Below are 25,880 nucleotides of genomic sequence, written 5' to 3' on the forward strand. Positions count from 1 at the left end.
AGATTATTATAATAATAATAGACTTGCTAGTTTGAGGCCAGAGTTCTATGATTCATAATGTTTGCTGTTTTGACTCTTAGCACTTATGTTTCTCTTAGGGTTATTTAAGTAATGGAAACACCCACTTACTTTCAGGTTCAGCCAATGGGATTAATTCTGCCTACAGTGCGGTCCTGAAAGACATTTCAGTAGATCAGCACTGCAGTCAAAATCTCATCAGTAATATTTTCTGTGTCTCTTTATTGTCTCTAATTCTGAGAACTGACACAGCAGGCTTTTATCATGTACCAGCAACAGCAAAAGAACAGCAGTTCAGTCCATATTCTGAAGAGGGAAAATGTCTCTATCCACCCTCAAGAAAAAAAGCAAAAACTTTTTTTCCAGATTCCAATTCCAGTCTGTGGACACTGGCTGGTTTATGGGTCCAGTGCCCAGTGGAGAGCAGTTAATTGACATGGACTGTTGCATGTCTACAGGACACCAATAGAGCCATGGCTCCCCTGCAGCCTGAGTGCTGCTCAGAGAGCACAAAGGCAGCTCGGTCTGAAAAGGCTACCTCAGAGCATGAATACTAATGGAATTGATTTATATGTCCATTTCCTGCAGGGAGACTTGTGGACTTTCATTGCCAAGGAGGAGCCAAGACCCTTGTGTGTGCTCAATAACCTCAAGTGGCTCTGTGGGTCGCAGCTGCAGTGCGACCCACAGAGCTTCTGCAGTTCTATCACAAACTGAGCAACTAGGTCTGGTGCCATTATGGAGATATTGCTGTGTGAATATAATGACACACCAGAAGACTGGAAGAGGAGAACCCTAATGAAGATGTTGGTGGTGTGGGTAAATTTCATTTTCATTGACCATACACCAAATTTTGGTGAATGGGCTGGTGAGGTAATCTATATCCAAATTTAGGTTTCTATGGCAAAGAAAAATGTCTTGTCTGTAGTTTCAGTTCTATTCTATCGTATGTTACTAAATGTTGTAGCTTGAGAGAGGTCTGCTCAGTTATTCTAAGCTTAAAATAAAGTAGTTTGCTGTCTAGTCATTAGCAACCATTAGACCTTTTTAACCACCAAGACAGTTAAAAGCTAACATTACATTTTAGACAAACAATGCCAACATCGAGTGCATAGCAGGGACTAGTGTACCGTTTAAAGGGCTTATCACACGTTTAAAGGGCTTATCACACATACGTGAACATTTCACGAGTTGACAGTGGCTCATTAAGTAATGCTGAAATTCAGCCATAGTGTTCTGTTGGGAGACACAATGACTAAAAGCAACAGTGAGTCTGAAAAAGTAAAAAACATATGCAATTTGTTAAGCTATGAGTACAAGAAAAGTCTGCTAGCTGTTAGGCCAATTTATGCAGTGCAAAATGCGATAGGCTTAAACTAATGAACCTTTGACAGTTAAATCACAGCCACAGCCTGGCTGAGAGTTACTGAGTTTGGGATTTTATGGAGATGAGGAATCGTACAGCTGTAAAAGACAGGGTTGTGCTGGATTTACAACACAAGAAAATCAAGAGCATATTTGCAAAACTGAACGCGACACATGTTTTATCTCGATTATCTTGTTTTCATATTCATTGGATAAATAAGACCGTTCTCATCTCAGGGCGTCCAATACCGACGCTTCAGAAAAAGTGACAAAGCGTAGTTATTTGACGCTCTGGAGAGTCTCGTACAGACTGGAAGTACTAGCTACTTATGTTTGTGTTAAAGTGGTTGACACCCCCCGAAGCCTCTACCGTAACCATCAGAAATGTTAGTGCCTAAACCTCACTGACTTTATGCATGTCGATTGGCTAGCTGTGTGCAAGTAGGGTTAGCCTCCTTTGTGTTGCTGCGATGTAGCAAACGTTGGTATTTCATACAGACGCTGAAGGGACGGGTACCTTTAGCGTAAAATAATAACGCTTTGTTATGCTGTCTGAAAGTGTCGGTAATGACGCACTGAGATGAGAATGCGTTGGATAAATTGCAATTGAAAATTAATTTAATTAATCACACAGCCCTAGTTGAGACTTTCAATTTTTAGCAGAAAGCTCTCACTAACAAGTGGAGGTATGGAGTTAGAAAGCGGTGGCACTACTGAGTTGCATTATGGGAAGTGTAGGATCAATGTTTTTGAAGAATGACTTTTAGTGACTACACGTTGAAAATCGATAAGATGTTGCTGATCAACTTTATTAAAGTACCATTCACAATTGCTGAAGTACCCCTGAGGAAATGAGATCTTGTTTATAGCTTTGTTTGCTGTTGTGGACTACTATGTATGTTCAATGCCCAGTAGCCTAGAAGTAGCCTAGAAGCAACAAGAGATTTATTGCTTTTCATTCTGGGAAAGCTGGGACAATGTACTTAATAGTTAAACTTAATACTATTGCTATGACCTCTGCTGTGGCACCATGTTAATAATAAGAACCTGTCTGTTTGGGGAACTGGCAAAGCATAAATTACTCTACATCTGTTGCAACAGACAGTGAGAGAGATTTTGTTCCCCCCTGCTCTGCAAACATGTTTTTATTGAAGCACGGCAGCATCCCACCAAGTTGTCTGATGTGTCAGGCAAATGAAAAAACGTATTTATGTACCAACTGAACAACTAAATAAATGAATTATTAATTTTTTATAAAACATTTTTTTGGTGAAAACACAACTGTACTGCAAATATGATTGATGGCAGCTAACCTTTAAAAGAGAAATTTACTGCAGTAAATTAGAAGTAAAGTAAAGTGGAAGGTAAATAAAATGACAAGCTTTGCACTGTGCATGCTGAAAAGTGGCGCAACCTTTTGAAATAAAAAACTCATTTACACAAAACCATAACTCTGACAAGCATGAACCTGCAAATGTCAAAGCACCATAGTCAATTAATTTAGTTTGAGTGTCGGCCTCCTTTTTGTGCTGGAATTAAACCCATCTCTGAAGTCATTGCCATCCCTAATCCTTGCTTGGCGTTCTTCCATTATCTTTTCAGTGGATTTGTTTGATGTAAAAGGTTTGCCGATACCGATATCACAGACCCACTTATGACAAATTGCTATGAGATAGATGCTATTTGCATCGCTTTGATGTCCCTGTGGGGTTTTTGAAAAAACCCTCCAATCATGATTTGAACAACACAGTGCATTCTGTTTACAGCCCTTTTCGCTTTTATTGAATAGATGTTGAAATTCCTTCTGAGAAAAAAATAAAATGTAAAAAATGCACAACAGCCACGTTGAGATGAAAAACAGGATTGACTGACAGAAACAGTAACATGTGATATACATTGAAGGTTTTACCACATATACTTCCTTAACGAATGCCATGCAATGGGATATGATCCATTACTGCAGGTCACATCTCTCACAAGTCAGGGATGATGTTGCCTTTCCAAACCAGAAATACACTGAACGTCACGTCCACTTCTTCCATATACTGTTTTTTATTTTACACAGACGGAGTAGTAGCCAAAGGCCTGCTGCAGTATTTTTTGAATGCAGAAACACAAGACGATGAAAAATTATATGAAATCACTTTATTCTCAGAGTGTGCGGTGATTCCATTTTTGCAGGAAAGTTACAGACTGAAATATCTGTCTAAAATGGCATGCAGTGAGGCTAACAGGTGGAGCTTTGAAACACAGAGAAGACACAAAACGATTTTATCAACAACCTTGCCTAAATCGCACACCATAAGCATGCATACATTTTGTCAACAAATAGGGAGATAGAGAGCGAGAAGGAGGGAGAAGGGTGAGAAGATTACACAGTACAAAAGAATGCACCAAATTAACATTTTTCAAATACCAACCACCAGAGGACACAAACAGGACCGGCTACAGACAAGAAAGAAAAAATACTGCACAAGAGTAAGCATCTTCTCAACATGTACAGAACAGAGAAAGACAGATGCAAAGAGAGATAAACATCAGACAGTTACATTCAAGTCACATCAAAGGAGTATGTTGTTTAGGTGGAATATTTTTCAGGCAGTTTCTTAATCATATTATATGAGCTGTATGAGCACAAGTGAGTGACTTCCAACTCAACACTTAATTGGAGTCTACTGGATGACTAAATATTGATTACGCATGACTTGGGCAGTTTGTTTGGGCAGTGGTCTATTTAGAGCGCAATCAATTGGCATTTACAAGATGATGATCAATGGATTTATGATTTATGATGGATGACAGGCAATGGGTGATATGATTTCAGAGCACAACAGTTTGGAAAAGGTTCACTGGTAGTCTGAAGAACTGCACACACTGATGAAGTTCGCTAAGGTTTTGATGCTGGGAAGGTCTTATACAGAGGTTGACTGGGCAGTAATTATAGCTTTCGGAAATAGTCTGGGCCAAACAAGAGATATGTCATTCATAAATAAAAGTTAGTGTAGGCTTGCTAAGCCCATGGCAATGAAATTGTTAAATTGTTAGCAGAGAAGGTGAATTATGCTAAAAGAAGGCTAGTTATGGTTTAAACTTCTATTAAAACTTAAAGATTTAGTACCTGAGAATTTCAAAATAAATAAGATATGCAGTAAATAAATAACTAGAATGCAACCTATTGTTTAAATCTACTATTACCAGCACTCTTCTTTGGTTTGATTGGATAACGGCTCTGATAATGTATTTGAGTGTTGTTGATGTATGTTTTCATAACTGTAAACAACTATCGGTTGCTAACTATCTGCTAACACACTGTTTGAACAGATGCTGGCAAAGGCAGTTTACGAGTACAATAAAATCACAGGCATTTCAATAAATATGCTCTACAGGTGCTCTTGCCACACTGTGCCCTTGGATGTTTTTTATATATATATATATATTCAACATGATTACAGAGCTCACAAAGCACTGATAAAAGCTAAATTTCCCTTGTCTATGCCACAGGAATGCACAAGTTCAGAATTAGTGTTATTTCATGTTTAGCTAGCTTCATAAAAACAGTGGCAATGTGGTAAACAAGCTGGTTTGGAAAACCTTAATTTTGCCTACAGCTACAGTGACTGTGTGAATCACAAAAACATTTTCTAACAAATTGTATCACAAGATTTAACTGTACCTCTGCTAATACCACATTTATGCTTCCCCCTAAACTTCATGTGGGATTTTTTTTCTGTACACAACAGTACATATAATAACTTTGCTTTTACTTTGTCAAGTCATTAATCTTTATGTATATGTATTTCATTCATTCTACTGTCTATTTTTGGGTTATAACAACATCAAATGTCATTGTGAAGTAGGCTACTTGTAGGCTAACAAAGGCATCAACTGAAGTCTACTGTAAATATCCAAGTTTGACTGCTACCAGAACAAGTCTGGTGGAATGTCTGAAATATCTGGAATGTTTTAGCAAGACACTGTGGAATGAAGGGTAAACAGAAAAAATAACAAGGCATATGGAGAAAATTTTGATTTTACCTTCAGATGACCCCCTTTAAATGTGAGCCAAATTTGTAAACATTTTCTGTTATATAGTCACGGCGCTTTCACGCAGGGCTCAGGGCTTTTTAAAAAGTCCCTCATTATTTCATCACATTTCTCTGCATGTATTGTTAATGCCTGCCTTTGAAAACCTGCAGACAGATTTGCTGTATGGTTTATGATTTCGAACACAAATCCTGTTTGTGCTCATCAGTAACACGTAGCTGAACATTTTTTACGACACAAAACAAATCGTCCCACCTTCCCCCTTTTCTCTTTTTTAATCAAATATGTCTGACCTACAAAGGCTTTACTGCCGCTATGCAGACACATCTGTGCCTTGACACCGACTAACACATCGAAGAGTAAGTCTAAACACACAACAATGAAGATTGTCTGTTATTGCTGATTTGGGACTTCACTCCCATCAGTTAAACCAATGGACACAGGACAACTTCATTTCGAACAATATATTGCACTATTGTCACTGTCTGTTCACATGTAGTATGTTCACAACATAGTTTTGTTTGTGAAGTTTCTTCATTTTTTTTTTGTGAAATGTCAACACAAATCAAAATAAACTAGCCTGGTCTAAAATGTACACATACTACTGCAAAAAGCAGAGCAAGTGACACCTGCCACAGGACATAAAAACTAAATGTTAAAACCACACATGTATAGAATTTATATGTCTCTGAGACAAACTTTATGTATGGTGAATTAACTTAAGAGAGATAATTTATAGTTTTCCCCTTGGAAGAACATTTCAGACACAAAGTCAATTATCACCTACTGTATGTTGTGGATGAGATGTTAATTAAATAAAAAATGGAAAACCAGTTATTGCCTCAAATATCAATGTATTTTGCTTCATCATAAAAATCAAATGGAATCCATTTGTGTCCTTCACTTCACAAAAGTTTACTGCATGCCCCAAAACAAAACAGAAAATAATTCCTTCACTTTCTGGTTTTACAGGTTGTTTTGACCCAGTGCTCATATTACACATTCAGAATAAATCAATGAGAACATGATGGACAGTTAATGGGTTGAATCCTCACAACGGATAACTAATAAAAATGCAAGTATTTATATACACTTAATGTATCAAATATTAGCAATAAAATAACAGGAAAATTTAATCAATTTTTTAATGAATTGGATTATTTCTTAAATGTTAAAAATATGGCTTATACTCTTAGTCATCTTGTTATATGTCACTTATTCACTCCTATATAGTTCTCTTTTTTATAACCCATAGCTATTTACAAACAGAAAAATGTGGATGATGGGTGATATCTGGTCTTATTCTAAGTGCTTGACATTTTGAAAACATGGCATAACATTTGCCTTGAAGTAAAGCCACTAGATCTGTGTTGGTGTTACATACTTTTAAAATTAGGTTATAATCACAAGTTATTCAGAAAGATGCTCTATATGAGAGATTATAAAGTTCATGTCACCATCACAGATCATATAACTTAAATCAAGAGAAATGTCATGGCACATTAATCAATTTCAGACACTTAGAAGTTAGGTTGAAGGGGTGGGAGATGAAGAAAGGTACGACATTAGTCTTAGATGACATTGTAAGAAGTTAATCATATTTCATCCAAAATACTGTTACTTTTTATTGAACATATCCATGAGCGGGGTCGGGATGAATTTCATGACCGTATCCACGATGCTCTCCTCTTCCTCTTCGTCACCACAGCCAGTGGGAACCGCCTTCTTCGGACGGGTGAGGCTGCCCTCGGAGGCCTGCTCCATAGCAGCCGCTGCTTCTGCTTCCTTCTCCTCCTTCTTCTTGATGCCATACTACACAGAAAAGGCAAATGAAAACAGGCAAGATGGGATTTATTTCTCCATTGGGTGGTTATTTAAAATTCTAGTTTTTGACATTCTTTTGAAAATTATTTATCTCATTCATTATAAAAAAAAACATAACTTTTGCATTAACTGTAATAACTGTAAAGGAAAATACACTTTTACTTTCTTGCTAAGATTTAGAACAAACAATTCAGACCACTGGCATTTCTTTCCACTATGTATGAAGCTAGAGCTAGGAGGTAATTATTTTAGCTTAGTATAGACTGAAACCACTTTCTCTGGCCTGGCTCCTAAACAACCATAACCCTGCAAGTTGTAGAAATACAAATATTTTTTTCATTGCAGCCTCCCAGAGAGTCTGTGCACACAGCTGATTATGTCCCACTTAAATTTTCCAATTCAGTGAGAAACTTTGTAAATTGCAGAAGTGAGGCACCATGACACAATGTGATTACCTTGTATCGTAAACACTATTTAAGTTCTATGTTTAGAATAAAGGTGGAAACAACTTCTCCACTCACTTCAAAAGTAAGCTGGAAGTCACTGCTGTGCTGGAGAAATGTCCTATGAATACTGTGTCTGACTTCAAAATGTGGCAATCTTTACTCTAAAGACAGAGACGAGTGAAGCGTGACATGATCATTTCATGCATTTGAGGTAAATTGGTTGAAAATGATTAGTACTCTCGCAAAGTAATTCATATTTCTTCATTTGCATAAATTAGCTTTAGGCTTCTTCCTCATGAAGTTTAAGCACTGTGTACTGCAGCTTTCTTGGTCCTGCATGAATAGCAGTTACATTGGATTTCTGCAATTAGATGCAGAGTTAGAACTGAACAGAAATGTGGGTTTTGTGTTTGTGCTTCTGTGTTTGGGAGTGTACATGGGGGTTTTCACTGGTGCTTGGTCTAATTTGAGCTTCCTGGATATTTTATGTACCAATTACAGGCAAAGGATCTCAGTGGGTGTAATGGACAATGCTAACAATTAACTTACAAAACCCTAGGCCCCAACAGACTTCTATTAAATCAAGAGTGTGTTTAGAGGAGAAAGAGCACAGAATTGCAATTTAAAACAGTAAGACCAACAACAGCTGGGAAATCTCTGTTTCCTGTGCCTTGATTGTAAAAATCTTGTGCAATTCAAGTCATCTCTCTGTAATTCTGTAGCGAAAAAAAAAAATGCAATTTGTTCTTCATTCATTAATGATGTCACTTAGCTGTCACCATGGATTTAGTTAATTCAGTTCAGTTACTACTACTACTACTACTACTACTACTACTACATATTTATATACTATGGATATATAGTCCAAAAAATTCACCCCTTTTAAAAACTCCAATAGAAAAGTCAAAATTAAGTTACAAATTAAGAAATGCAGAGATACTTTTTACAATGACATTAACTTGAAACAAAATCTGGACAGCTTTTGTTTTGATGTAAAGGTTCTGTGTTCACTGTTACCTAAAGTGTAGTTTGTGCATGTGTTCTTCTATTTTGAGCAAAATCAATACAGTTGGACTGCAAGGAAAAGGTTGCAGAGCACAGGAAGGTCAACAGGCTGAGCGATGGTTGATCTTGAGGCAGAGACCTGGAAAATGAGCTGGACTCCTCCATGACCTCTTTGCTGCTCTCACAGGGGCACGTTAATGTGATTCTGGAACAATAAATATTTTAAAGGAAGACTACTAGTGTCCATTTCCACTGTGAAGCTGTGCACAGGGGGAGTATGAGCATCTCTGTTTGTGTTTTTAGAGTGGACCACTATAGATAGTGTTGCTGGGGGAACAACACAGTCAAATGTTATTGCAGGTTTTTCATCCTTTTTTGCCAATATAGTCTGCATCCAGCTCAATATCTACTGTCACAACTAAACAATCCTTGTGCCAAGCGTTGATATTTCTTAGAAATGTCTCCAAGGAAACCTGGTTACATTCTTTAAGGTATTATTTTTGTAAGTAGACTGCAGAGTCTTGACCTGAGGAGTTGGCCCTTCTGTGTTGAGCCATGCGTTTGTGTAGTGGTTGTTTAGTCTCCCCAATATACAGGTCTGTGCATTCCTCACTGCATTGGACCGCATACACTAGATTGCTTTTCTTGTGTTTGGGTGTGCGGTCTTTGGGGTGTACCAGCATCTGTCTTAGTGTGTTCTTGGGTTTAAAAAACACAGGGATGTTATGTTTGTTAAAAATTGGGGAGACTAAACAACCACTACACAAACGCATGGCTCAACACAGAAGGGCCAACTCCTCAGGTCAAGACTCTGCAGTCTACTTACATCTGAAGGACAGAGGACACTCGTTTGAGGACCACCAGGTGCACATTTTAGACAGAGAAGATGGATGGTTTGAAAGAGGTGTCAAGGAAGCCATCTACACCAGGGTTGAGAAGCCGTCATTGAACAGGGGAGGGGGTCTACGCCACCACTTATCCCCCACTTACAATGCTGTCCTTTCATCACTTCCCAGGAAACTCAACAAACGTAACCCATTGGCCTCAGGTGAAGATACCAACGATGGTCGTTCAGTCTTGGCCACAGGTAGTCTCAACGACTGTAACGACTGTCGTCACAACACCAAGGAACACTAACGAACCAGCGGTATCGATGACCCGGGCCAACGACCCCACTGAGGTTAAATAGCTGAGTTTCCCTGCCAGTCAGTCAGAACTGAAGAAGTCCTTTGGATAAGGGACGAAACGTCTTCCAGTATCTTCAACCAAGTCCAGTTGCCCTTCATTTTAACCCTCGTTGGATAACTATGACCTGGATGACTGAGAATCTTCATAGACATATCCTTGTTTTCCATCAAAACCAGCTGCCAGATCCCATCTGATATTGGTAGCTAATTTTAACATCTTAGCCACACCACTGGCAGTGGCTCTATGGGTGGCAGTGTCAGTAAGTCAGTTGCATAGTAACTCACATTGGTCCAGACTGAAATAGCTTCACTAAAATTGAATGGATTACCAACACATTTTGTGTAGATGGGTCCCCAGATGATGAATCCTAATGACTTTGATGATCCTTTGACTTTTTGCAGCAACACCAGGAGGTTGAAATATCTGCAAAACTATGTTTGCCTCATCAGCGTCAGCTATACTTTTTATTTAGCACTAATTATCAAATGTTAGCAGGATAACACAATTAACACGGTGAATGCGATAAGCATAACCTGCTAAACATGACTATGTTAACATTGTCATTGCGAGCATTTCTGCTAGAATATATAATATTGACTGTACACTTACGAGACAAGCTATCATGGTTATTCATCCTGTGGCTTTAAGTCAAACACCAAGACAAAATAAAGCAGCCTGGTTTGCTAAATAGTTGGAGGCACCTTTGCAAAAGATTTGAGAAGTGGAATGATCAAGTCTTAGTTCAACACCTTAGACTGTTTCTTCTTGACTTTCATGAATTCTTGACTGTATCTCCTTCTGCTCCCTTGTTTGTTCTCATCTTTCCCTCCATGCCGCTCTGTTTCGTTCTCTTGCAATCTGTCTTAGTCAGTCTCTCTCTCACTCTCAGACTTGTTCCACAGTAACAAAGGCCTGCGTTAGTTGAAGTGAAGACAGTCACGCTTAGTCAGCCCCTCTCCACGCTCTATAATCAAACACTTTCCAAAGATATGCTGTCATATCGCTCCGTCTCCCTCCTCTTTATTCTTTCACAATTGTTCCAAAACAAAACCAAAGAAATCACTGGGACTTGGTGGAATGGGGAGCAGATCCTCAAACTCCAAAGACAGCTTTACAAGGGCTACACATGGAAAAGTTTCAAACTCAGCTTGAAAGCCCTCAGATAGTGTTCAAGTTAAATATTCAATAAAATATTAGCAATGTCAAGAGGAATATTTGACTGCAAGCTGCAGATACTTTGATAACATCAATTAACTTTTTATTACAGATGAATTAAATAGTAAGCATGAATTTATCAAAGACAAGATTGACTTGGCAAGACTAAAAAGAAAAATCTCAATATCATCACCAAGGAATCCTGTATGTGTTAACCGAACTGCACACAGCACACTTGTGTTTACAAATCTGACCCGTCTGCAATGGTTTAAAGCAAACTAAATATGTAAGGCGATGAGAATGCTCTAATCTTGGGTGGTTTTTTTTAATTAAGCCTGCAGTAGAAGCAACCCTGTTTCTTACCCATTAAGTTCATATGCAGCTACTTTACATTTGCTAATTAATTTTGGATAGAACATATGTAATGCTCCCCACATTAAAGAGGATATTGTGTTTTTAGATGTTTTATTATGGAAAATATATGAAACTCATGACCAAAATAGTCATACATTCTGTCATTGTGTTACTAATGGATGGAATCATAGTGAAAATAAATGATTCCCCTTTTTATCTGGGGACCCCCTGGAACCCTCTCAAGGACCCTGGGGGGTCCCTGGACCCCACTTTGAGAACCATTGCTTTAGATTATTCAAGTTACCTGTGACACTGCCACTGAAAAGACATTTGAAATGAAATTGAATTCATTGCCATTGTATTGGTGTGCTTGCAAAAATCTCAGAGGTGGGCACAAAAAACTATTAGTATGGAAGGGTACAACTTAAATTAGGCCTGTAATTTGGGTGAACTGATCAATCATAAAGTGTATCCAAAAGTGGATATTGTCCAATGAAATATTTAAGTTTTAAGTTTAATATAAACATATAATTATTGGGTTGATAAAGGATTCAGTATGCAGTATTTTGTCATTTCCAATTTTGGATAGTCAAGTAGGTCCCCCAAACTCATGGAGAGAGGGTTTCAGATGTTGTCTAACGATTCTACAAGCACTTTGTTTGAATCATACCGATGCCTCTGTTTCCTCTGAAATATTTGCCAATTATAGCCAATTCAAAGTAGTTGTATGTGAACATTATTTGTAGGAGACAAGAATGAGTAGAATGTTGTTATTGTGCTGCACTGTACTCATTATGTTCCCTGCTCTTTATCAAACAAGTGGTAGTGTTACCCAAGAGAAGTTGTGTCGCAGCTGATATGGTAGAACTGAGCATCTCCTGACATTTCTTTAGTAACTGTAGCCTACACCTCTAGGGAATAAACAAGGGAGTGAACATTCTTGAACATTCTTTGTTGGCTGTACTGAACTGTGTATGTGTGTGTGTTTTCTTTTTACCTTATCCCTGATACCCTGTCGGAGGTTTTCTCTCTCTGCTTCCATTTTTGCATATTTGGCCTTCCTCTCTTCCTCCTGTTGCCTCAGCGCCTCTTGCCTTTCTTCCTCTTTTTCTGAGCATCAGGATCTTTCTCCTCCTCTCCACCAAGCATCTTGCCCATGTCTTTGGTGGCCCCTGTTGGTGGTGGTGACAGAAAGAGAGAGAGAAAAGTGATAAATGACACAAATGTCAAGCATTAATCTTTTAACAAGTGGCACTGGCAATTCACAGTAATTGCATATAGTAGATATCAGCTATCAGCTGTTGCTAAGCAAATGATGTGAACAGTGGTACATGTAGGATTTGGATTATTCAATTGGCATTGCTTTATATTTCAATCGTCTTTCAGGCCAGTGAAAGAGCAGCTCAATCTGCCCTCGACTGAACCAAAGACAAAAGAGTCTGACAATAGAGGGAACAAGAGGTGACCGCCATGAACAAGAGCTGGAGATAAAAGGCAATGCAATAAATTATTAGCAATTCTCTTGATTGCCTTTGTGCTGCTCACTTTGGCCGTTGCTATCTCCAGCAGGAATTTACATCCCTATGCAAAGTGTCCACTTGGACTATGGGTCAAGACCTGAGAACAAAAGGCTTACGGTGCTGTCGAGAGGACCATAATAAACAGACAGTGGGGCTCATTTTGCTGCTGATCCCATCTCCTGTATGTATTTGTTAGATAATCTAAACAAGAGATCAAGCACACGTAGAAAATATACTTATTATTATATGCTATGTTTACAGCTTTGGTCTTTTCTCTTCCTTACTTCATCACTCCACAATGCTAATGATTTTCAAAGTTAAGCTTTTCCTACCATTGCACTGGCTTTACTCAACGATAAAAGAAAAAGTCAAGAAAGATACCAAAGCCCATTTTGAGTAAGTTCTCTTCTTGATGAAGTTTGGCTTATTAAAATGCCTGCAGGCACTGGCAAAGCTGTCTCAGGCACTGACATCCTACTTTATCTTGACTTCTTCTTCTGTCTGTGTACTGTGTAGAGCATCTGGCGTGTGTGGCATCAAATGACATGCTTCATGTGTCACGACACCGTTAGTGTGTTTTGCCTTAGCCCAGTATCCTAGGAATTTCATTCATATTGGATGATTCTGCAATTTATGTCCAGTGCAAACCCGTGAACAAGTATGCCGTTTATGTAGAGACATGGAACGTAAGGGTGTGAAGGTTGTGATGGCGGATGGGTGTGTAGCCCATGTGACCGTCATGTTCTCATTCTGTCAAATCTGTTTATGTTCACTTTTAAATTTTTTTATCCAGATTTCCTTAACCTTCGCCATGGTTTTTAGTAGCCTAACCTTAAACATCTACACTCCCTAACATTAACCACGTAGCAACCGTGCGCAGATGTCGTGGAGAGAAGGAATTTAAAACGATGGCACTGTAGGTTAAAAAATGTCATGAAAAACATCGGCTGGCGTGTGCACACTGTCCGCGCTGTTGGAGCTGTCAGGACTCAGATGAAGCCATTTGCCTCCTTTCACTCTTGTACAAATGAAAACAACTTTCACAGAGAGAGATAGATAGTCCTTCACAGTGAACATTTTGTTTTGTCAGCACCTGTTCTGTCTTGCTGTTTTGTTGTGCTTGAGCAAAGTGTGATTGTGTAGATGATTATAAGACATGTAAACCAGACACAGAAAACCAATAAACAATACATGACCCAGGTACAGTCATTTATGCTTGTTTTACAATAGAACTTAAATTCCTTGCTTCATGTGTTACATAAAAACATAAACGTACTTTATTGTCACATACATGTAGCAAAATTCATCCTCTGCATTTAACCCATCCCTGAAGGGAGCAGTGGGCAGCCACTGTACAGCACCCGGGGACCAACTCCAGATTGAAATACCATGCCAGGTCAAACTGGAGAACTTACCTAACATGTTTTTGACACTGCAGGAATCCAGAGCACCCGGAGAAAACCCACACAGACACAGGGTGAACATGCAACTCCACACAGAAAAACATTTCTTTGAACCCACAACCTTCTTGCTGTGAGGCGACAGCGCTAACCACTGCACCACCATGCCGTCCATGGAAGAACTCTTACCAGAACGTTATCAGTTTTACTGCCTAAGTAAATATAAATGCTGGTATAATCCTTTAAAGAATTTAAAAGGCCATAGTTCAAATTAAGACTAATCTTGAGTGTCATCCTGCATGTTGAGCTGCTCCTGCAGTGCTTTTGAACATTATATTTACAAGGGGCTCTGCCTGTGTGTTCTCACTCCAGAAGCATTAGCTACGCTTTCCAGCTCAGTGGCTGGAAACAAGCCATTGCTCTAACAGTGGCCCTATGAACCCTCAACCCACCTCACTTCCAACTTGCAGGAAAGAAATTGATTTTAATGAGAACTCCTGGACCACACCGGGCAAATTTGAAATATATCTGACTCTCTCCCTTCTCCGAGTCCAGCACACTCTGTGCTGCGCCCCGGTCTGGGCTCGGCTGCTATGCTGCGCCTCGCAGGCTCTCCGGAGGAACGACTCAAAGACACAGCCATCTGCTTCAGCCGTGAAATTGATGAGACAGCGGTGACCTTGAGGTTCTTGGCCGCACTCCGAACTTGCCGTGTTGAGAAACCAGGACAAGCCCCAGTCCTTAGTCATACAGAGCAGGGTGACTGCTAATTAATAAACAGACATGTTGACGTTTTGTGCTTTTTTCATTAACTCCTTAGTGTTCTAAACACATGATGTGTTGAATGTATTACGTTCATTATCTCAAGGCCTTTTCATGTCAGTGTAACATGTAAAATATACAGTAATAAGCATAAACGGGTCATTAGTCTGGAGTTAAGAGTTCATTTAATCCAAATACAGTCAGTGACTTAACTGTATAGCCAATCAAAAGATATCTGGTAACGTTTCTTTTAACAAATCATAATCTCAACCACACAGTTTCAGACAGCTGTTTGTCATCAGCTTTTTATGTTTGTTCTTTGTTATTATGTTAATTACATGTAATACTTAAAGTCATCAGAGCATTAAAGTTCAACTCAGGTCCACTTATATGATTTTTCTGGAGCTTTTGGTCAAATCTGATGACCAAATTCTACTAATAAAGATTGTGAGAAGTCTCCTCACTTTTCTCTTCAGTTTTTGAGACTTTCTCCTCATCATTCTGTTAATCTTCTGCAACTAAATGCTGGGCTCTGTTTTCATTATTTATAAATAATTGATGAAAGTTACTTTGTGAATAAGTAAAGAAAAAGTCTAAATATAAACCATGTTTTCACCTTAAGGTGTAGAACATATTCATGTTGACTTTAATCAAAACTGGTGGCCTGATATCAACCCTGATCAGTCACATCTACATACACTCTAAGTGTAAAAAACTTCAGTAGCAAATAAGAAAGCAGTGAACTCATGGTTTTGTCATAAATTTGAGGCAGCTTAAGATGTCAAGGAGTCAGATAGATGCTTTGAGTTTTTCTCAGTTCTGCAGCATAACCCTGATCTTCCTGTTCTGAAGGCAAGCAAAGAGTTTTCTTTCAGGCTCCAAGAAACTTTCAGGATAAATTATTAATCACATGTTTATATGCAGTCATGAAGCAGAATATCTCCTTTCTGTGCCCAGGCCAAACTGAACTGCTGAATAGGACTGAAAAGTTGCTCTCTTCTTTGTTGCTGGTAGCTTGAGGTGATTTCCCAAATCCTGTATGCATAGCCATCTTTACAGAAGCTGAATAGACTCTGATGGAGATATCCCTCATCACTTCAGGGATAATAACTTTGGCCAAGCTGAACAGAGAAACTTCTGAAATTATGACTTGTTAAACTTTCTGCAGATTTAAAAATAAAATTTAAAAATATCACAGCATGCTTTATGTCTTGTTTGAGCTTAGACTTTATCAGGTATATTTTCCCAGCTTCTTGTTATGACCTAAACTCACCTTCTCATTAGCACTGACTCTGATACTGAAATTTTAATTTGTGCAAGCAAAGACTAAAATTAATGATGAGTATTTTTAACCTTATAGTAACTCAACCTGATAATCTGTCAAATATATTCATAATAGTTTGATAATGTGTAGAACGGTATTTAATTTTGTCTAGGTCTGTCTAAATATACTGCAATTACAATTATACTCTCATTAAAAGAGAAGCTTTAATCAAAAGTCCTTCTGTGTTTTACTTGATTTTAGGTGAAACTTTTTTTCAGTGTCTTTCAGCAGAAAACCCTTGCTCTGCACCACAACATCCTCATTCATAATTGTCCATGGTTCAGTGTGCAGCCACCATCTTGTTCCCAAATTTGGATAATTCTAAGTATAAATCAGCTGTCTTATTCAGATACACTTCTTATCTAGAGTCTACTGCTGATGATTTTTTACCAATTTGCAGTTGATGCCAAATTTATCTCTTGTATTTCACTTGTTGCAGTGCCTTTCTCAAACCTCCACATGACTAATCTCGATGCTCAAGGCTAATTAGCTCGTCTGATTGTGACAAAGTTGCTGTGTAGTGATGTGAGACAGTTGTCATTCCCAAAAGCCTTGGTGTCATCAAACGCTGCCAGCTGTGGAGTCAGTAAGAATGGTAAGCAAAACGAGAAAGCTCCAGAGGAAGAGCTGAGAGCTATGGTTAGAAAAACACTGGAACATGGTTTAAAGTACTTAATTAGAAAGCACAATAAATAACTCATTCCTTAGCACAGTGCTAGAGCTATACTTCTTCATTGCTTGTGGTTGTAAATCAGCAACTGCAAATAAAGGTTTAACTGCAGTAATAAAATTCCTGCAATGAGACATGATTAATCTGAACTCTGCAAACTCAGTACTACTTCATAAGAGGCTTTTATGAATATGTTTTCAAGTACTGGAACCTACCACAATTACCAGAAACTGTTCAAAACTTTAGGATTTGCTGGTATGCCCAAAAAACATGACCCCATAGGAAAACAGCAGTGCTGTATGACATCACATTGAACAAAACATTGTTGAACAAACACCACACAAAAACATAACCGATCAAGGCATAACCTTGCCTGAGAAACAAAAACATTTTCAAATTGGTGTGGAATGATTTAATCAAAATTCAATCAAAATGTTGATTTAGCTGTGATCCTCTACGCAAAAAAATCCAATGCACCATCAAATCTCACAAATTGTTGCCACAATTCAATAAGTTAAAAATCAACTCCACTAAACATACTGTATTACAGCTGTACAAATGTAAAAATGAACACTAAATGTCTCTGACATGACCATTCAGCCACCCCAGAGTCTCTGTGGGGATGTAATGTTTATTGTGAAGAAAATATTATAAAATAGATACTGGAAACCAAAATAATGGTAAAAAATTTAACATTTGACCTTATGATGGTGCTGGATAAAAAGTCAGAACATGGAGCATTGCATGGTAATCCTTCCAACAGTTGTCAGGAGATTTCACTCTAAACTACATATGTCAAATCAGAGGATCACAAAGTAATAAGGATTCCTCCTCTGGGCATGGATATCTGTACTAAAGTTCATGGCAATCTCATCTCATGGAAAACAAAAAATAGCACCGTCATTACACAATGTCATGGCAGATGACTGACAGATCCCCAGAACCCTGCTGCTACGGTGGCTAAAACCATGTTTTAAGTCAGTCCATTACTACGGTAATGCAGTACACAGTATAAATCTAACCTGGGACAGTAAGGCCATGAGCATAGAGAACGAAGGTTACGATATGGTAACCCTAGTTCTATCAGCACAGGCGGAGCCTTCTACTGGACCCTATGGGTACTACCTCCTCCAATCACACGCACGCACTTGCCCACTGAAATTTTATCGTGCACGTAGCCGACCGCCTCTTCAGCAGACAGAGGCAGAGTGGCAGGGCTCATCGGTAGAGGGGTCCGCCTGTGCTTATAGAACTAGGGTTACCATATCGTAACCTTCGCTCTATCTCACACAGGCTCCGCCCTCTACTGGACTCTATGGGTACAGTGGGTGGAGCCCGATGACTGCAACAAGCCAAAGTCCACCACACCAACCTGGTCGGCCACAGGCCGGCCAAAGCCCCGACCACCACATCACCTAGTGACAGTGAGCAGTTCGCCGTTTTCTGAACAAAAAAGGATGCTGAGGCAGTAGGGACACTGCTATTTATACGTCACGCACGTATCAGTAGCGATGTCCTGTTGGCCGGCTACGTGCACGAGAAAATTTCAGTGGGCAAGTGCGTGCGTGTGATTGGAGGAGGTAGTATCCATAGAGTCCAGTTGAGGGCGGAGCCTGTGTGATATAGAAGGAGTTAACCGTGCTAGCTCATTACAGCCTTTAAAAGGACCTTCAAGGTCGCCTTAAGCCCGAGAGCTAATTTAAAAGAAAGAGAAGGCTTACTCTGCTTTGCGGGAAAAGGAGAAGAATTTGAAATATATCAAGGAGAAGTTGGGAAAATATGGTTGGTCAGGTCATGCAGTGGACTGCGCAGAATTACATAAAGGCTGGCTTTAGATTTGGAAAAGGTGTGAAAACACGAGGAGTGTGTGTGTTGATCAGGATCTCCTGGGTGTTAAAGAAAGAGAACAAAATGTACAGCTCTTAATTCCCACTATGCATCTGTGCATGCATGATGTGTGTGTCACAGTGAGTGTGCACAGTCACTGTGCGCTGTCAGAGCAGAGGGTGTAATCGAGTTCATGTCCTCCAGGTGCATTTGGGCTCCAAGAGTGTTTCCACTTGTGCGTTTGTGTGTGTGCGTGAGTTGCATGTTTTGTGCTGACGGATGGGTGAGGCCACATGAAAAGAGTCCCCTGTGGAGCCCAAAGGCCTGTGAAGAAGTATGGAGAGAGAAAAAGAGGGAGAGATAGAGGGCTGAAATTGAAGACAGTGAAAAACAAGGACAGAGGGTTAACTAGAATGACGGTGAGAAAGGTCATTTCCACTACAACATAGGAAATTAGAGAGATCGATAGAGAGAATGAGCGGGCATTAGTAAGAAAAAAAGAGTGAAAGACTAAAGAAAAAATCAAGGACAGAAAGAGCTGACAGTGATACACAAAATTTACATAGATTGTAAAGATCACTAGAGATGAAAAAGAACAAGGGGTATTCAGGAAAGAGAAAAGGGACAGTAAAGGGGAACAAAGTTAAGAGAGTAAGAATGATATAATGAAAATTGTGGTAAGAAGAAGAAAAAGAGAGAGAAAATACAAGGAAATTGACAGATAAAGAAAGATGAGACATGTGGGCGAGAGAAAGAGGAACAGATTTTGAGAAAGATTAAATAAAAGGGCAAGGGTATTGTGAGAACTAGAGAGAAAATGGAAAAAAAAAGTGATAGCGCAAGAGAGAGGAAACAGCAGGACCAGCTCAAGGACTCTGTGTTCCTGCTCTCCCATCTGTCATCAGTCCTCAGCGGTCCCTTGGCTGTCGACTTGCAGGTCCCTACTTCAACCCCCACGGCCCACACCAGCCGTCCAGACCATCATCATCAGCCTCCTGCTCCAGGCTGGGACAGGAAGTTGGTCCCAAACCCCAGTGGAAAGACCACCAAGAGAACCTTACCGTAAAGCAGAAAACGACATGGCTGGGTACAGAGAGAGCAGACTGAAAATTTACTGCGTCCTCCATGAGTTGCCTCTCAAATCTTTTAGTGTTGGTCAGAAGAGCACAGTGTACAAAATAAAGGTCTACAGAGCAACTACGCCTATAAAGAGCCAAGCGTTTTTCTTGAGAATTGGTGGAGACCAAAACAGAGCTAAAAGGAGACAAAAAACACAACGGTAGCTCTACAGAAAGAATCATGTTGGGGTGTTTTTGATGCTCAATTGTTTTACAGTGGGGGAAATAAGTATTTGACCCCTTGCTGATTTTGCAGGTTTGCCCACTTACAAAGAATGCAACAATCTACAATTTTAATCATATGTACATTCTAACAGTGAAAGACAGAATCCCAAAGAAAATTCCAGAAAATCACATCATATGAATTTATAAAAATTGATAACCATCTGATGAGGAAAAACAAGTATTTGACCCCCTACCAAACAGCAAGTATTCTGGCTCCTACAAGCCAGTTAGTCTTTCTTTAAGACACAGCCCCAATCCCAACCAATTATCTACATCAAATACACCTGCCTCACCTCGTTACCTGTATAAAAGACACCTGTCAACACCCAAACAACCAGCATCCAACATCACCACCATGGGCAAGACCAAAGAGCTTTCTACGGACATCAGGGACAAGATTGTTGATCTGCACAAGGCTGGGATGGGCTACAAGAGAATCGGAAAGCAACTTGGAGAGAAAAGATCAACTGTCGGTGCAGTTATCAGGAAATGGAAGAAGCACCACACCACCGCCAACCTCCCTCGGTCTGGGCCTCCACACAAGATCTCGCCTCGTGGGGTGTCCCTGATCATGCGAACGGTGAGGAATCATCCCAAAACCACAAGGGGGGAACTGATGAATCAACTGAAGGCAGCTGGGACCACAGTTACAAAAGAAACGGTTGGTAACACACTACGCCGTCATGGATTGAAATCCTGCAGCGCACGCAAGGTCCCCCTGCTCAAGAAGAAACATGTACAGGCCCGCATGAAGTTCGCCATTCACCACCTGGACGACTCAGAAGAGGCCTGGAAGAAGGTGATGTGATCAGATGAGACCAAAATAGAACTTTTTGGCCTCAACTCAACTCGTCGTGTTTGGAGGGCAAAGAACACCGAGTACAACCCAAAGAACACCATCCCCACCGTCAAGCATGGTGGTGGCAACATCATGCTTTGGGGGTGCTTTTCAGCCAAGGGGACGGGACAACTCCATCGTATTGAGGGGAGGATGGACGGGGCCATGTATCGTGGAATTCTGGACCAACATCTCCTTCCCTCAGTGAGAGAGCTGAAGATGGGTCGAGGATGGGTGTGTCAGCACGGCAACGACCCTAAGCACACCGCCAAAGCAACAAAAGAGTGGCTGAAGAAGAAGCACATCAAGGTTCTGGAGTGGCCTAGCCAGTCTCCAGACCTGAATCCAATTGAAAATCTTTGGAGGGAGCTTAAAATTCGAGTTGCCAGGCGACAACCTCGGAACCTGAGTGATTTGGAGGCTGTCTGCAGGGAGGAGTGGGCCAACATCCCTGCCGAAATGTGCACAAACCTTGTCACCAACTATAAAAACCGTTTGACATCTGTGCTGGCCAATAATGGCTTTTCTACAAAATATTAACATGCTGTTTGTCCAGGGGGTCATATACTTGTTTTTCCTCATCAGATGGTTATCAATTTTTATAAATTCATATGATGTGATTTTCTGGAATTTTCTTTGGGATTCTGTCTTTCACTGTTAGAATGTACATATGATTAAAATTATAGATCGTTGCATTCTTTGTAAGTGGGCAAACCTGCAAAATCAGCAAGGGGTCAAATACTTATTTCCCCCACTGTACATCATCCTTGTTTGTAATGGTTGTGTATAAGATAAGAGTTTTTTTGGCCATTGTGCATCTGTGGCCGCTATGCCAAAAAAGAAAAGGCCTCATTTTGACCAAAGAGGCAATATGTGGCCTGACACATGTGACATACCAAAATAACTTGAGGATAAAAGTTACATAAAGATACCTGAAGTTTTCTTGCCAACTGAGGATTGTTGGTGATTTGGCCAAGGACAATGACCAGGAAGCTGTTATGCTAACTGTCAGTCATAAGGATGCAATGCATTGTTCACTTTATTGATTATTCACACACGCATGTGCTGATTATGGCTTTTGAATTTGCCTTGCTGCTGAGGTAGAATGAACTAATCAGGTGTCAGTGTGGGTGTTTATAAAGTTACAAAAACATTCACATCCACAGCTCGCCAACTTCTTAAAGGACATGTAGAAGTCATGGCGGCATCATGATGCTTTAAAAGATCTGTGGCTGTGGCTTTCAACTCCTACACCAAGTTTCATCAATGTCAGACCTTGAAAAGATAAAAACAAAACTTCTGTTAAAGCAGCACTGAGTCACTTTTCACACTGAGCTGTCTGTGCTGGTCCTTGACAACTATTGACTCTATCAGGGAGACTGGTTTTGTTTTTGGAACATAGCTGTCCTTGGAGAGCTCTTTCAACACTTTGGGTAAAAGAAGAAGAGAATTCTCTGTTCAGTACAGAAATGTGCTTCTATCTCGCCAAGAGTGACAGGCTGACCAGGTAACGATTCCCTAGCACAATGCCACAACAATGTGTCATTTAAAGGTTTAAATGTATTATTTCATTGTTTTAAGGGATGAAGGGCTAAGGGAAGAGGGGATGAACAAATTAAATTCATTTATTTTATAGCGGAATGGTGCCAAGTTTAATATCAACTAAAGGGTCCTTGAGTAGATTTTTTAAAATGACATTGAGGCAAAGATATGTGTTGGAGGATAGCAAATGGCTGCTTATCTACCTTTTGCGTGGTGAAAAAACAACTTAAAGTCACATTGCCTCAAAAGGCTACTGTCATGTATGTGTTAACTGTATGGTTAAATCATTACAGTAGATATTAATGTGATGAAGAATGTCATATTGTGTAGATCAGTCACATTTTTTTACATGTATTCAACACCAGAAAATCTTTCTTTGCTAATTACCTGAGTCTCGTTTGTAGTAATTTTTTTATTGTGTCTGTGTGTTACTGAAGTTCATTCTGTTAGGGGCTTAAATTTAGTCTACAAACAAATAAAGATTCATTTGAAGAAATTTTTAAAAAAAAATCAAAAGTTATGTGAAAAACTACATTGAAATAAAAGGCACTAAAGTCCAAAACTGAGTGAAGACCTCAATAGCAGTGCAAGTGGAAATATAAGAAGCTTGACAGTAGCTGATGTATTTGGAAAAGCGGACAGAAACACAGAATGATTTTTCATGTGCTGGAAGCAAAGTGGAAAGAGAACACTAAGGAGATGCATACCTCGCACCACAGTAAATCTCTGGAGTGCATGGGAAATGGAAGCTTGAGGTACATCATTCCTGTGCTTTATCACCCGTCCCCAACCATTATCATTTGAAGACAGCCTCACAGAGTCTGGCCTTGTCGATGAGCAGGCAGGGACAGGCAACATTTATCACCTCTGAGTTTGGCATCAAGGACGAGGCAAACCACCCATGCACACACACACACACACACAATACAGTTCATCACAACACGCGTTTACTTATTTTAGTAATATGTGCACACAAAGCCCATTCAACTAGATAAATAACACTATAAAATCATGAAAATTAGCTAATAAATCAAAATGTACATTAGATTGGAAAATCTAAGAACTCCCATGACAACCAATATATCTTCCAAGAACTTTGTCTGATGAAAAAATATACAAATCCCAGTAAGATTTGTAAAAAAATTATTTAGTCATTCACATGAATTATTTCATCAAAAACCCCCCGACAACACATGAAGCTTAAAATACATAATTTTCTCCATGGTGAAATGGAATGTCACCAGGATAATATCACTTTAGCACTTTCATCATGATGATCACTGGCTCATTATACGATAACTGGCTTTGTATGGAATTTAGGTCTGATAGCTTCTTCTGGCTCTTCAGATAAGCACTATCTATGGTGGTGCTCTAACAACCCATGACAGCTCGGGGTGGCACATTTGGTTGCGTGCCAGAGATCATGGAGAGCAATCGCAGAATTTCATAAGCAATTACTCTGGAGTCACTGCAGTAATGAGTCATGGAGGTGACGCTGCGGCAAGAGTCTACCCACCAGGAGTCATAAAGGAGATATAACAGACTAATTTAAGTTGTATTAGGTTGTCTCTGCATTTCAGAAAAGCTGATAAATATACTGTACTGTATTCTGCTTGATGCAGATAAGCAGTCAGTCACTTTTCAATTAGGCTTCTTATTACCTGGACTGCACATGTTATTATTATCTACTGTAAATAGCATATTCTTTCACTTTCTTATTTATATTAATCAGTGTTAGGGAATGCTGCAAAAGTAATATGTAACTAATAGTTTTCTCTGGAAATAATTAACAAGAAACTGAATGAAAACATGTGCAATGTAAGTTGATCATATTAGTAAACCCGCTAAAAATCAACAGCTCTTTTAGGTCATTGTTTTTAGTTGACTGATTGGACAAATACTTGATTTGTGTTGGTTGAGTCTGACAGCTTACACCAAACCTAAAGGCAGCTCATTCCAGAGAAGAAGCTCAAAAGCCAAGTGTACAAAATGGTTAAGAGGTCAGGTAAATGAATGGCTGGGCATACATCCATCAGGTAGCCAGAGACACAACACAAAAGAGATGCTCTTGGTGCTAATACATTAAACAGTATAACTTGATAGTAGGTGTTATCAGGGCTGTGCTTCTGTTAGTTTGTTCTGGAGTCTTTTTAGTCCCCAGTGGTCAAAAATCACATAATGCAGCTTTAAGAATAGTAATATGTAATGTATCATTGTTTTCCAAATACATACTTTATCCCTCTATCCATTATTATCTATAACTGCTTATCTTTGGAGGGTCATGGGCTCTGGAGCAGATCCCAGCTAACACTGGGCAAGAGGCGGGGTAAAGTCTGGACAGGATGACACATGACATATAGAGACAGACAGTCATTCACGCAGTCATGGCAGAACGGCAATTGCATGTCTTCTGACTTTGGAGGAAGCCAGGAATACCCGGAGAAAACCTGCACAGTCACAGGGAGAACATGCAAACGCCACACAGACCTAAGTGGCAAATTGTAATCTTTGGAATTTGATGGAAAAGCGCTAACATGAAAAACTACAAAGACCTAATGATTTGCTATGTAAACATACTGTATGACAATTTAGTGGCTTAGTCGGATGCTTGTGAGTGAATTAAATTAAGAAACCTAATAAAATAGAGACTTTGTGCATGCCTTATTGACTGTATATGCAGAATACACATACAACACAAACACACACCATATTGCTATTGTTTAATTAATAGAAATTGATTAATGAACATTTGACTGCTTCAAGGCCACTGCTCTATGTCACGGCTGACCCCGACCACCATGTCAACGAGGGAAAAGCGATTGTTTATACTCCTATAAGTATCAATACGGTATTAGACAGTACTTCAAAGTCATAATCTTACACCAGCCCTATGTCTGGTTTCGATATCTAAAAATAGCTTGCCAGATGGCTCATTAAATGCATCTGTGAAAGACAAAGGTTCTAATGAAGATTCTTTTTACTGTAATAAAGAGCTGTCTTTTTACATTCAAGGACACATGTTTGGGTGTAATAGTTACTAATGAAAGATATTTAGTTGTTTTATTGGTTCAGATTGAATTTATTATTAAAGGTTAGCCTTCAAGAGGGTCCTTTTATGGTTATAATTTAAAGGAGCAGTCTGTAAGATTTAGGAGGATGTATGGCAGTATTATTCATTAATGTATAATAATCAGGTTTTTGTTACCTTACAATGACCCCTTTATATCTACAGAGGGAGCAGGTCCTCTTACATGA

The 25,880-nt window shown here is 39.4% G+C and overlaps 1 protein-coding gene across 1 annotated transcript in view; it reads right to left on the reverse strand.

Moving 5' to 3' along the window:
• Positions 1-3,511: 3,511 nt before the first annotated feature.
• The window catches only part of LOC119889379 (complexin-1-like), a 68,388-nt gene continuing 46,019 nt past the window's right edge, over positions 3,512-25,880 (reverse strand). The window contains 3 exon segments of the mRNA XM_038700306.1: positions 3,512-7,239; positions 12,397-12,512; positions 12,515-12,571. Of these exon segments, the coding sequence (XP_038556234.1) occupies positions 7,045-7,239; positions 12,397-12,512; positions 12,515-12,571 (368 nt within the window). The 3' untranslated portion in view covers positions 3,512-7,044.

This window comes from Micropterus salmoides, unplaced genomic scaffold (assembly GCF_014851395.1).
Source record: "Micropterus salmoides isolate LMB-PRFRI ecotype aquatic unplaced genomic scaffold, ASM1485139v1 Ms_hic_scaffold_5, whole genome shotgun sequence".
Classification (NCBI taxonomy): domain Eukaryota; kingdom Metazoa; phylum Chordata; class Actinopteri; order Centrarchiformes; family Centrarchidae; genus Micropterus; species Micropterus salmoides.